The sequence below is a fragment of the Phaethon lepturus genome, unplaced genomic scaffold (assembly GCF_000687285.1).
Source record: "Phaethon lepturus isolate BGI_N335 unplaced genomic scaffold, ASM68728v1 scaffold28880, whole genome shotgun sequence".
NCBI lineage: Eukaryota > Metazoa > Chordata > Aves > Phaethontiformes > Phaethontidae > Phaethon > Phaethon lepturus.
In genome coordinates this window covers 17,171-31,096 of record NW_010510220.1, presented here as the reverse complement: position 1 = coordinate 31,096, position 13,926 = coordinate 17,171, and the positions used below count along the sequence as shown (strand labels likewise).

General features: G+C 39.7%; 1 protein-coding gene across 1 annotated transcript; it reads left to right on the top strand.

Moving 5' to 3' along the window:
• Positions 1-105: 105 nt before the first annotated feature.
• On the top strand, positions 106-8,377 carry VAMP2 (vesicle-associated membrane protein 2 (synaptobrevin 2); the record flags this gene model as incomplete). The annotated part of the gene is made up of 4 exons (XM_010296285.1): positions 106-220; positions 3,781-3,939; positions 5,618-5,669; positions 7,814-8,377. Coding segments are annotated over 4 exons (343 nt in total), but the record flags the coding sequence as incomplete, so codon positions are not given.
• Between the last annotated feature and the right edge of the window lie 5,549 nt (positions 8,378-13,926).

Sequence of the window (13,926 nt, the reverse complement as noted above, 5' to 3'; positions counted from 1 at the left end):
TTCCAACCCAGTGATTCTGTGATTCTGTGACTTGTTCCAGAAGAGGAGTAGTGAACAAGTGGAGATGGCTTCAGTCACTTTTTATGGTCTCTGGTTTTGCTCTAGGTCTGCTCCAGCTCCTACCCAAGGTCCCACCAGTTCTGGGGCTGCAGGGCCACCTCCTGCTACCAATGTGTCAAGCAACAAACGGCTGCAGCAGACACAAGCCCGGGTGGATGAGGTAAGTGGCTCTAGGTGATTTGTTGCTCACCACAAGGGTGCTGATGTGGTTATTTTTTTTTTCTTTAGGATGCTTTCCTCTCTAGTGATCTAGTACCTCCTAGTCATCTGAAGGCAGTGGGTCTAAGAAATGAGGTTTACCAAAGGATGGCATTTATAAGGAGGCAGACAGTACAAGAGAGATTCTGAGTATGAACATCCTTGTACCAGTAACACTTCTGCGGAATAAATGTGGACATCGATGCCAATTCAGGAATTCATCCCAGTCAGCCAGGTTAGGAGGAAATGTTACAGTGGAACCTGCGTTCCTAAAGGTTAGATGCTAATCTCACAGGCTGTTTCACAGGGACAGACTATCGTCTTCTCATAGATAGATTCAAGCCATGAAAACTGTACAAGTCAGGGCTCTGTTCATTAGCTAGACCTCTATTGATTAATCATCACAATTTATCCCCAAAGAAAGGCACCCATGCATGATGTTATAACAGCATCTGTGACAAATCTCCACTCCTTTTGTTGGTCTTGGAGGACCACGTGCCTGTTTGAGCTTGGATCCTTAAATTGTTGTAGCCTGCAGACTATCCTGCAGCCTCGGCTGTAATGCCAGTGTCCATCTAACTGCTGTGATAATGGGAATAAGTGAGCATACCACTGCTCATGGGTGTAGTCCCTCAGCATAGTAGCAGCTGTAGCATCCTTCCACACCTGCTGTGCAGATTTGTGTGCTGGGTATTAAGCACAGAGTTTTGCTAACCCCCTACAAAGACGTAAGTAACTTGCTTACTATCCATGGGGAAGAGGCCAGGGCTTATGTGATTCTTTAATGCCAATTCAATGAAATACACATTAGAAAATAGCTATTTACATGCATAAAGACCTCTATTTTCAAAAGCTCCAAGTAAGTTTTAAAAATAATAGAGAAGAGCTCACAACATCCAACTCAAATGCATTTCTTAAGATAATTCAATACACCTGTCAAATTGAGGTTTGTCTTTCTGAGAACTTTTTCTTTGCTGAATATCTGAAGCAGGGTCTTTCTGGCCTCCCCATCGCTGATGCTTGGAGCTTGTCACAAGAACATCCTCTGGCTGCAGAAATGTCTGCAGAAATTTCTAGGCCTGGTTCCCTCATTATCAGATTTTCACGTCACACTAACTTCATTGACGTTAGTGAAATGACTCTTGCAGTGAGGAAAGGAATATTACATTTCAGCTTTTGTCTTGGGTCAGAATAATGAAATAAACTTCTTTTCCTGAACAGATTACATCATGATGGTGCTGTAATTGTTTATGTGAGGTACAGCAAAAGTAATTGTCCCTAGAAGATGAAAAATAATTGCTAGTTATTGCCTAAAATGAGTGATGCAGGTCAGATACATAGGGCTTTTCAAATAGATCAAGGGAGGTGGATCCAGTGAGGCTAGTGAACTCCTGCTTTGTGTTTAAGATACTCTGTATTCTGAGACTTTTCACTCAACCCCATGCAAGTTTGTTGTCTTGTGAAGCATGATAGCCTCATTTTGGCAGGAACTCTTACCCAATATGAGAGGACAGTGAGTAGCTCTTGGATTTCAGGATTATGTGGGTGATAATAAGGATCCATGTTTTTTTCGCGCCCCGTTTGAGAGGGAGGCTGAGGTTGGTATGGGTTTTGAGTGGATAGCACATGGTCAGCAGATCCTTGTTTAATAGGAAAATCACAGTATAAGAATAAGCAAGGGAGAAAAACGCCACTAGTCTTTCAGTACTGTGAAGTCACCACGATGAAACTGGTTTATAGCACGTAAAGATCTGATCTGTTAAGTATTGCTTTGTCCTTCCTACTAGATCTTTCCTGGTTGTTTTTCTTTCATCTCTTGTGGGAAAGTAATCTGTAGGTGGCACCAAACACCACAGCACAGCAGTATGCTCCTCTGGCTCTTCTGCTCCAAGTGCTGTTCTGCACAGCATTACAGGCGCAAACCCAGAACTCAGCAACACGATCATGAGTTTGCTTAAGAGAAAATTTTTGGTCTGAGTAAAATGACTGACATTTTTAATGCTATATCAATGCTGATACAGTATTTCAGCTATATCCATGTTGGGTTTTCCCCTCTGAATTCTCTAGGCATCTTAGAGCTTATTTTCTAAGGCTCAGATCTTGGTTTTAGTCTAGACAAACACTTATTTATTTATTTGACAAAAATGCAGTCTTGTCCTGACAAGTGTTCGCTGCATCTAGGTTAAATTCAATAAATAGTTCTGGGCAAAATAAGGGAGAGAATGGGTAGGAAATGTTACAGCATTTTTTTTTTCCAGTATTTTCAAATAATTTAAAATTTTCACTACGAAACATTGTACCATGACAAAATTCAGCTAAATACTAGCTGAGAAATGAAAACAAAACTTCTTTTTTTTTTTTTTAATTTGATCTGAAGTTAAATGCTTGGAAGGTTTTGGTTTGGAAAAGCAAGTAAGAAAATTTGGGTTGACCAAAACATTTGATTTTGTTTTACGTTTGGTAGAGAAGTGAAACAAATCTTTGAGTTTTGGAACAGCATTTAACCCTATGCCAGTCATTTCAAAGATTCTTTTACTACTAGTTTAATCTCACTGTATTTAAATAATGTATTTTTTTAATAACTCTCTGTTTTTGCAGGTAATAGTTAAATTATATTAAATACAAACAACATGGACTTCCTTATTACAGAGTATGAGAAGTAACAGACCAGCAACCATATTCACTGCTAGAATAGTGGACACAACTTGACTGAGACTGGTATAATGTCTAATGTTTACATTAGTGATGAATTTGTACAGGATTTCTATTTAGAGTTATTGGCTTCCTAGAAGAGGATTTTCGTCTAACTCAGTGTATAAAATACATGCATGAATGGGCCTTACCTATTGTGTACTGGCTGTGCACACTTTTTTCGCTGAGGCTGTGCAATGAGGTAGCATGAGTTCCCTGCTACACTTCAGGCTGAATTTTCTCAGGTAAAATTTTCTCCTCTTCTGCTTTCAAGCAGGACTTCAAATTGTGGCTAGGAGGGCATCTTGTCTGAGAAGGATCTGCAGAATGAGTAAATTCCTTGGTCAGGAAATGCATACAGTTTCCTTTAGAGTGGCCTTTATCTAGCCAATTTATCTAGTTCAGGTAAGGAAATTGTATTAAATGTATAAGGAAAATAATGGTTTGGTCTTAGTGATGACTGGACAAATGTCAATCAAATTGTAGTAGCGGTACTGGGCTCCGTGAGTTTTTTGTATCTATAGTGATGTAGCTAGTTGTAGGCTAAAAGAAATCAAAAGCTTTAATACAATGAATTACAGTATTTCATAATATCCCTTTATTTTTTACCTTTAAGGGCATGTAAGCACAGTTGAGCTATGATCATCTTGTTCTCAATGTGTCTGTTTCCATAGGCATGGATTTTGAGGCACTGCCCAGGTAATTGCCCTCACATACCATAATGGCGAATAGCTGGTTTCAGTATGACACATGATATTCCAGAGTGTGAATGTATGGGTGACCTTCGGCTTTAGTGTGTGTGGAATCTAATGTGAGGCTCTGTCTTTGCAGGTGGTAGACATCATGAGAATGAATGTGGACAAGGTGCTAGAAAGAGACCAGAAGCTATCAGAGCTTGACAACCGGGCAGATGCATTGCAAGCAGGTGCCTCACAGTTTGAAACTAGTGCAGCCAAACTGAAGAGAAAATACTGGTGGAAAAATTGCAAGGTAAGGAATATAAATTCTTATTAAGAATCACTTCATGACAGCCATTACTTTCACTTGCATTTACTGGGACTTTGCTTGCAGGATGGCATCTCTAAGTGGTCTTTCCTTGTCAAGGGGAGAAAGAGATGCCTTGCTCTCTAGGGTCCAGAATAATAAGTCAAGCAACTTTGATCTTTACCAGAACCTATTCTTTAGATAATTTCTGCAATATATAAAATGTAGATACAAATTTTGATGCTTCAGTCAGTGCCTGCAGGTAGGGATGGGAGAACATTCCATGTTAATTCATGTGAGTTCCCTGCGTGAACCACAAAATCTGAACGTGTGTAGTGAATTCTAGTAGTGGGAGAAAAGAAGCTTTTTCCTTGTGGGAGATCATCAGCCTCTTGATCTTTCCTTAGGAAGGTAAACTACCAAAAAAATACCTGGTTCGACAAACTGCTGTGAGAGGTGAGGAAATAACAGTCTCTTTTAAAGAGGGGCAGACTGGGATAGAGCAGGACTTTAATCAACCAGCTCGCTCCCCTGCTGTCTTCAAAGTCTCATCCTTTCCCACGAGCAGAGGCAACCTCGGTCTCCTTTGCTTTTTAGACATCCTCCAGGATTTGTGTTTTCTGGACCCAGAAACGTCAGCTGCTTTTATTCATATAAGACCCCATATCCTTGGTTCTTTCTACTCATGCATCATCAACACATGAACACTGTGCCAAAAGTTCAACTTCATTTCCATTTCTTTTCAATGCCATCTTGGCTGCCAATCATTCATGTCCACCCAAATAAAACCACCTGTTCCCAAGGGAGAATCCCACACATATCTCTTACCAGTCTGTTGCCTGCTTTGTCTTTTCAATCCACAGTGCTATGAAATATAAAGCAAGGCAAAATATTCTGGGTAAACTACAGGCACAAACACTCCAGAAATAAGTGGATCTAGGTTAGAAATTCAACTGAGCAGTTCCTCTGGGCCTCTTCTAGCTGTTGCCCCGTTGCTTTGCCTAATGGTGCAGGAAGCAGGGCTTTTGGGAGCTACAGACATAGATTTTTGAGTCAGGTTCACCCATGCTGACTGCAGTCACCACAGTGACCTACACTACACTAGACCTTCAAACCTACTCACATTCTCCTTTCCTTTTCAACTTTGTGATGAGCTATTTCCAGGCTAGCATGCTGGAAACCGTGCTGGCTAGGCATGGGCTACCTCTCTCAACAGCACAAGTACAAAAAGCCAGCACAAATAGCTGCTAGGCATTAGACAGCTGTCTCTTCCCTGATTATGGGAACGTGGTAAAAAGTGATCACAATATGCTGGTATAAAGTGGTCTGTGCCCATGTGTGAATCCAGCCACATAAGTCACCTCTGGAGTTGTTTTATTTTGGAATTTCACTTTTTCTTTACTTTACTGCTGGAAACGGACGAGGTTGGTCACTGCATGTTAGCTGGTGGGCAAGAACTTGCTAACTTTGTCAAGAGGCTATGTCCATTGCTGATGTTCAGCTGTTCTTAAAATTGACACTAAATTTGGGGCCTTAACAAGTCTGTTGCAGTGAGTCTTTGCAAGAATTAAAAGTGCAAGGAATGAGCCACTAAGTAAACGCAAAAAAACTGAGGGGTTAATGGCTTTCATGTGAAAACCTGACATTCTCTTTTTTTTTTTTTCTCATAACTTTCTTTTTACAGATGATGATCATCCTTGGTATAGTATGCGCAGTCATTCTCATTATAATTATAAGTGAGTAATTAATTTTCTCTTCTGTTTATGATCTCAATAGCTCTGTTACTTACAAAGTGCTGATATATTAAAAAACAAAACTAAACAAAAAATGGATATAAAATATTTAAACTGATTCATTTGTGAAATTCCCCTTCTAGTGTCATGCTGTTATAGTGAGAATTACTGCAAACTCTCTGGACCCTTATATAGATAGAATTTGTGGACATTTAATGTATTTTACACTAGCATGTTACATAACTTTCCCTAGGATTAAAGACTCTCCCTTTTCATATTTATATACATTTTTAAGCAGCCTCAGACATCTTCCTTTCATTACAACCAGTCCTGGTATTTTCTATTGTGAACAGTAATGTTTGAATTACCTCATGCCTATAAAAGAAGGTGAAGGCGCATAGGCAAATGAATTTTTTAAAAGCATGTAGGTGCCTAGTTCCCACCAAATCAGCTGGAATTTGAGATGGTGGTGCTTCTGAAAATCCCTTTTCATCTCAAATACCTAAATATTGTTAAAAGATGGCGCAAAGTCTTACTGATTTCTTGTCTCGAAAGATCATCTCATTCTACACATTTGTTATAGGAAAGATAGCATATAAATGAATAATAGCAGTCATGCTGGTTGGGAGCCAGGGATCTTGTAATGACAGGAACTGAACATTTTATTTATGTAACCTCTGTGTTAGCAACCGCCATTATGTTACATAATTGTAATATGGCATTAACTTCCAAAAGGGAGATTTCTTGAGTCAGACAATCCAGCTAGTAACCCAGAAGAGATTCACCAGGAGGCTAGGCTGTGGATGTGAATTAATTCCCAGCTATCAAATTACATGCCTTATATTCGGCATGTTTCCATTTTCCTCTGTTGCTTCTCTCAAGAAGGCTTACAGAATCACCTGTAAACATGACTGAATGGATTAAGATACATGTGGCAATTTATTAGTCTTATGAATGCTGGCACCAGAGTGACCCAGAATAATTCTAGGGTTTCGTAACACTGATACAGCAAGAATGGGAAATGGCTAGATATTAATTAACTATATTAACTGGGTACTCAAGGCAAATGGCTTCAAGGGAAAGACAGGCCTTTGTTCTGCAGTCTAGTGCAGCAACCTGGGAAGACAGATGTGCAGCCGTTGAATTGATTGCTGTGTATATATGCATCACTTTGCATTATGTGTATTTTAACAAAGTAAAAAGCAGACATGATAGCCCATAATTTCTCCTTAGAAGTTAAGCCTGACATTATATACAAGTAATAACATTGTTTCTCTCCTGGTTTTAAGTGTTGGATGCCTGTCCTGATAAGTTTAGGAACAGAAATAGCAGGTTTGACATGGCTTAGGTTGGGTTTAGGATATTTAATCACAAACTTGAGTGTCACATCATCAAACCCAGGTCATGGTACGCCATAGTGAGATCAAGTGCAAGTTTGGTGAGATTTAAATGTATTTAAGCTCTGGATCTTAAATTATTTTTTCAGTCTGTTTGACCCTTCTGTAATAGTGCCTAAAGATTGCAGCTTCAGGAGGGACACTGTGTGTTGAACTCGGTGATGTATTTCTTTACAGTAGCTCTCAAGTATATGTTTAAATCCTGTTGACATCAAGTGTCCAAGTGCTGCCACAGACAAGGCCTGCATGGCTTCTCTAGTCACTGATTTGAACGGGAGCAAGATCATACCCTCCATGCAGGGCTGGCTATAGATGCAGATAAATTTGATAGTTCCTCAGAGCAACAAGCTACCATGGGTGGTAGCTTGGCCCATGCCAGGCTTCCTACCAACCTAGTAATGGGGCCCTGGAGAAGCAGGCTGGCTCCCTGCTGAAGGAAGAGTTACAACATGTGGGTCTGCAGGTGTTGCTGGAGCTGAGGATGGCAGCTAACATCACCATCAGTCCTTGCCCTTTCTATCTTTCAAGCCGCAGCCTCCCCTGGTTTCCACTCCAGTTCCCCCTCCTTTTGACAAGGGAGGAGCAGCCCTGTTCCAGTCAGGAAGGCATACGGTGTGCAAGACATGCCGTGCTTTTTCAGCAAAGATGTGCTAAAGGTGTTTGCCTCTGACAGCACACAATTCTGTGAGATAAAGCGCAATAACTGCTGGTTTATGTCTTTTTTTTTTTCCCTTGTGCTTCCTTTCCCAGTTTATTTCTCCACTTGAAAAAGCGAAGAAGGAAGACTTGGCACAACTTTGTTCATATCAACCAATGATATCAGTGTTCCTTTGTTGAACTCCGCTTTTTAATTCCTGGTGTCTTGGGATTTTTGCTTGTAATAACCCATAAGCATTCAGTGTGGTGTGTTTTGGAATTCTGTTGTTTCCACAAGAAACTGTACCAGCTAAATACTGCCAAGTAGTTCCATACACTGTCTTATCACTGTGTCTTAAAATGTGTACACACTGACCTTCAGAAACTGTAGTATAGGAAAAGCATCCTAAACATCTCAGAATCAGAGAATGCAACTATGGGGAAGCTGCTGCTTAAAGAGACACTGTCAGGTGGATTGGACCCAAACCTAAGGTTGAGGCAAACATTAGGGCCAAAATTCTCAATCTCAGCACCTAAAGTTGGATGGCAAAATCCACTATCAGATGTAACTTTTTGAGGTAGTGAGTATCTGCTACTCCCATGGAAGGGAGTGGTACCTACAAGTACTCACGTAAGACATCTCATTTCAACTGAGCCAAACACAGATTTTTTGAGATTAGTTGTAGTATCCAAGTCTAAAAATATTGCCTGCAGAAAATAAATAGGACTGGATTATCATCTTCTGTGGATTTTAATTTTTCCTTATGGGGTGTTCTGTACAACCAGGATGGCCTCAATATGAAAGCAATGAAGAAAACTGTATGACAACAAAAAGACCCAGACCAGCTTGTTGCTAGATAGCTAGCACAGTCTTGAAAAAGCCCAATGAAATGCAAAAATGGTAATATAAGTATCATAAATAACCAAGATACAGACTCTTGCTAAAAACTTAAGGCAGTTTGTCAGACTTCGTGGGACTCTCTTGAATGCCAGTCCCCAAAACTTATGGCCCTAACTTAAAGCACATGAACAACTTTGGTGATGTCTGTGGCTTCCCAGCACAATTGTAGGAAGCTACCTTTGCACCATTTTACAGAAATGGTCCCCACTGTGAGGACTGTTCAAAAATCAGGAAGAAAAAGGTATGGATAAATAAAGGGAACAGTGGAGAGAGGCCAAGAAAAGGAAGGGTGCCTAGAAAAGCTTTCCTGGAGAATAGGAAGGCAGAGAAACACTGTTCCAAAGTGGTGGTGTTAATAGGCTTTTTAAAAATTTAATTTGTGTGTGTGTATAGTTCATGAACTATAGTGTCTTCTTTGTAAAGTGCTCAGCTGAGATATTTTTCATATTCAATTAGTTTAACATTTGATGTAATTAAGAGAAATTATATATTATGGTTTGAGAGAAAGTTCTTGTATGCTATGATTGTAGGGTTTTTCTCCCAAATGTTGGATTCCTTTTAATTTTTTAAACACTGAAGAGTTCAATCATAGTTAACCAAAGTAAAAATGAATTATTAAATTTTGAGCCAGGAAATTCTGAAAGGCTTTTTTTAGAATAACTCCTTCAGAATTTCTAAGATAAATGCGTAGAATTAAAAAAAAAAAAAATTGGTTGGTTTGTTGTTTTTTGTCCGCAATTTAATTAGGACATAGACATGGTGATAATAGTAGTGTAAATATTCCCACTCTTGACATGATCTTAGATTAAAAAAACAGAGACCCAGACCAGCTTGTTGGAGTGGATATATACACAAATTCTGCTTAAGTAGAATTTTGCAGAGAGAAAAAGCAATGATAGTTGAAAGGTTCAAGTTGCATTTTTTTCTGTATATATTTATTACTTAATATTCACATGTTTCATATCATTAAGTAGTAGGTGGCCACAGTCTCAATGAAAATTAACTTTCAAAGTTACTAATGTGCTACTGGGCTTCTTGGTATGCCCTGTTCACTTCAGTCCTTCAGCGGAGCGAGTACGTAAACAATTCTAAAACCCTTATGGGCCAGACAGAAAACTCTGCTGTTGTTAAGGGCCTGAATCCCTGAGGTGTCACAGCTGAATGCTATGTATAACTGAACCTTTGCTGGAAAAGGAATAAGCTGTCCAACTTCAGGACCCTTTTTAAACTACTAAGATATTTGGCTAGCTGATAGGAAAGAATTACCTCCTGAAACCCCTACCTATGTTGAGAATGGCTTGATCCACACAGAGCTTCTCTACAGGAATGCTGAAAAGACTCATGAGATGAAGACAACTTTCACTGGAGATGGTACAATCAGTGAGATTATACGCTGATACATATCCCTAATGTAGATGGTGCCTTCTCCTATGAGAGTCTGAAATGGCTACTTAGCGGATACGGCTGCAAATACACATGAAAGAGTTTGGATCCTCTAGGTAGAAAGATGCAAGGTTTCACAATGAAACTGTAATGAAACTGCTCTAAGGATGCAAAGCTTACATCCTCCTAGCTAATGTATCTCAAGCAACTTAATGAAGTGGGGGCTTTAGGGAGGCTGGAGAAGAGGAACTGCTGGTTGTGGAATGTGTACTCATTCTCCCTCAAAACAGTAACTAATGGGGATGACTGCTAAACGTTGGTCAGAATTTGCAAGGAAGAGTTTAGTCAAGAAACCTAGCCTCTAGTGGGTTGTAAAATGTTTGTGAAGAGACAATTTTCTCCTGTGTGCTAATGAAATACTCTGAATTAATGTGTTTATCTCTTTTAAGTTGTTTGCATATAGTGTGCTCATGAATGCTCAATGTTTACTAGTTGTGCTGTACTGGTTGGTTGCAATCAGTAAGATAAGACATGTAACATTTCTAATTCAGCCCAGGAAGCATGAACAAGTATGTCCTTCCCTGATGTACACACCCAGAGTTGAACTGCTCCTGCAGAGGGTTAATTCTTCTGCAAGGAGAATATGGTAATATAGGACTGTTCAGGGTCATAGATTGTGCAACACCATCACATATATGTAGACTGGTACAGAGGACAATCTATATAAACACAGTTGGAGATCTTATTTGTGTTGAAGCCAGGTTTGATTGCTTTCCACTCACTGCCTCTACATTTAAAATGTCCATGCATAGTTACAACTGCCTACTTGTAAATTTCCCATGAAAAGTTTAACTCGTTTAGTCAACACTGATTAGAATTTCAATTAGTGGGTAAAATTTCAACCACTGATCTTCATCACTAACTACTGTCTAGGCGCAAAAGGGCTTCTTTTTACCCGCTCCCCAGCAAACCCTCAGGGGACTGCAAAGCTGATTGCTTTCTGACTGCCATCTTGGGGACTGAAGACTGAAAACTCCTCTGGCTGCAAGCAAGGATTTTGAGAGCGTTAGCCAGAGTTAGACATTGTTTGAGACTTGCATATTCTATCCTTATAAGAAGTTCTTACTCTTCCTCTGATTTCTGGGCTACAGCTGTACAGCTAGGATGCTAGCATGATACGCCATTCAGAAACAGCATAGCTGAAATGGGATGGTTAGGGACTGGTCTGTGCTTGTATTACAGCTGCTGTGTGGCTTGCCAATCAGTGCACATCAGCTTCTGAGGTTGAAGAAGTGTTATTTGCATCCACTATCCACAAGCTAGCATGGTGCTGCTTGGGCATTATATCTTCTTCCTTCTAATTTAGCTCACCTTGCAATAACATAAATGTGGCTTTAAACCTAAAAAATTGGTACACAGAACTTGCAGCAGCAAGTAGCATGGAAGCCCAGACAGGGACACTTGACTTGTTTTCACTTGATGACATTATGTAACAGCGCAGTCAATCCAACATAGTCCAACATAATCCAATATTATTAGAAGGAGGAGGGGGGAAACTGATAAAGATTCTGAATGTAACCTAGGATCTGTAGGACACGAGGTGATTTAGAAATGCAGTCAGTTTGATTTTCAGTTCCATTGGAACCTGCATGATGTTAGCCCCAGGAACAGTTCAGGCAGGTAAAACCTTGGCTTTTTTTCTTTTTAAATAGTCATCTGCAATAAGTAACTTTAGCACCCACAATGACAGAAGAGGCTGACGGTATTAACTGTGCAAGGAATTAATTAGAACAGCCACAATCTGCTATGTTTTTGTCTGGGTAGCAAGACCTTTTGAAATTCTTCTGTTTCTGAGTCTCATTTCTGTCACTCCTCTCACATAACTTCAACTATATGAGCAGTTGAGCTACTTGTCTGAATACAATGGGTTTTAGCTCTTAAGAGCAAGTCCATGACTTGACATCTGTGTTAAGAGCATACCTGTAAAATGGTGATGTCTGCTTCTCAGAAGTGCATCTACCATGGGAGACAAACTTCAGGAACTTTTAGAAGCTCAGATGTTACTCAACTCTTTTTCATGCTTTTGCAGAGTGAGTTTTTCTCTATTCCATGAAAGGTTACCCACCCAGTGGAAGTACATATAATCTATTATTTTTTTATGACAGTGCCTCAATCACACATGTTGGTGCTAGACCTTCACAAAGAAACTAGAGAGCACTTGGATGTGATCCAGGATTTAGATCTCAACGCTGCTTCTCCTGCCCTTTAAACAGGGAAGAGGGCTAAACCAGTAGCCGTATAAGGCACTGGGCTTGCTCCCAATGTACACAGTGAATATTGGAGAAAGGCCTCGAAGAGACCAAAGTCTCTTTGGTCTGGATTCATGTCTTGATCTGAACTCTAGACCCGAAACAGATCATAACCTTTGGGCCCACTCTGTAGTCAGAAGAGTGAGATGCTCTTCCAGCCAGTTGTTCTTCTCACCTGATTTAGGTCCCTCTTGCTAGATGAGATATATTTGAGCACGTGTTTCTTCATGCGAGAGAGAACCCTCACAAGCACCCTCAAATTACATTCTTTAAAAGTAAAACCAAAAAGGCCAGAGAATGTAGTTTGAAAAAAATGAATTGTTTCTATATAAATGATTGGCTGAAGATTTCTGAGATGGTGGCATTATTTTCAGGAGGGATACTAGATTGGGATGTATGAAATAATCAAACCGGAACCTCACGTCAATTGTTCTTTCTTCATATGGTTTCCTTCAGAAACACTTCCCTATTCCACTTCAAGAAAGGATTTTGTTTTCCTCTTCAGCTGACTTCCCTTCCTTATTTCAATAATGTATGTCTCCACTGATATACTCAGTAGTTTTTTTTCTCCATTGAGAATCAGAAGACTGTCTGCCTTTAAACACATACATAAAAGGAGATTTGAGCCACCCACGGAGTTTACCTTTCTTCCTGATGCACTGACATTTAAAAACAACATCTTACAGTAAAGCAGAAAAACTGTGGCAGTCCAGTTACATGCAGTTTTGGTGGAGAAAACACTTGATTATTCAACAATGAGTCATTTCTGCAGTAACCTCATTCTGTCGTGACTGTATCACATCTGCTAACTCTCCAAAGCAAAAATCATAACCTATACTGGTTTAAAACATAAATACAGCCTCATGGTTCATAGGTAACACTCTATTCAACCAAAGAAGCCATGTGCTAAAAGTTTAAAAGGGCAAAGGACTTGTTCTCAAAGAAAAAATACCATAGAGAACAACAAAGATAATTATGAAAAAAGCTTCTCCGTTCTTTAGCTCTTCTCACAGTGGCTGGCTTCTCCATTATTCTTCAAGTCTCTATTCTCTTAGAAAGCCTTATTGTTTTTGGAGTGCAGAGTATTTAGAACATAGCATATTTGGGCTAGGGTGGTTCTGCTGCCTTCTGAGTTGACTCCCTGCCTTCTGCCATATTGTTATTGTTGACCTCAATCAGAGCTGAGGCAGGCCTAAGTGGAGCAGAACCTCCTCCCCATAATGCCCTGCTGTCCTCAAGCCAACCTCCACTGATGGGACGAGAACACTGGGAGCAGAACATGGCTCCTGGATCTTAATTCAGTTCAAAATGATGTGATACAGAAGAAGGCTCCTGACTACTAGACAGCAGCATTTTTGCTAAACTACTTTAATTGTAACACTGCAATTTTAATTAAATGTATTTAACATTTCTTGTAACAGTAATTTCATCAATTTTGATGGAAAAGAAAGGAAACAGCAAATAAGGATAATGTGATAATGACAAGATAGTAAATTGGGAAACGGTTTAAGTGAAATATAGCCAACATACAGAAGTTTAGCTATTAATATTTATAGTATTGACCTGAAAGTTTGCATCAATTTCTCCATTAGTGACGGTAGTTCTGGCTGGACCTGAAAATTCAGTGGTCAGTG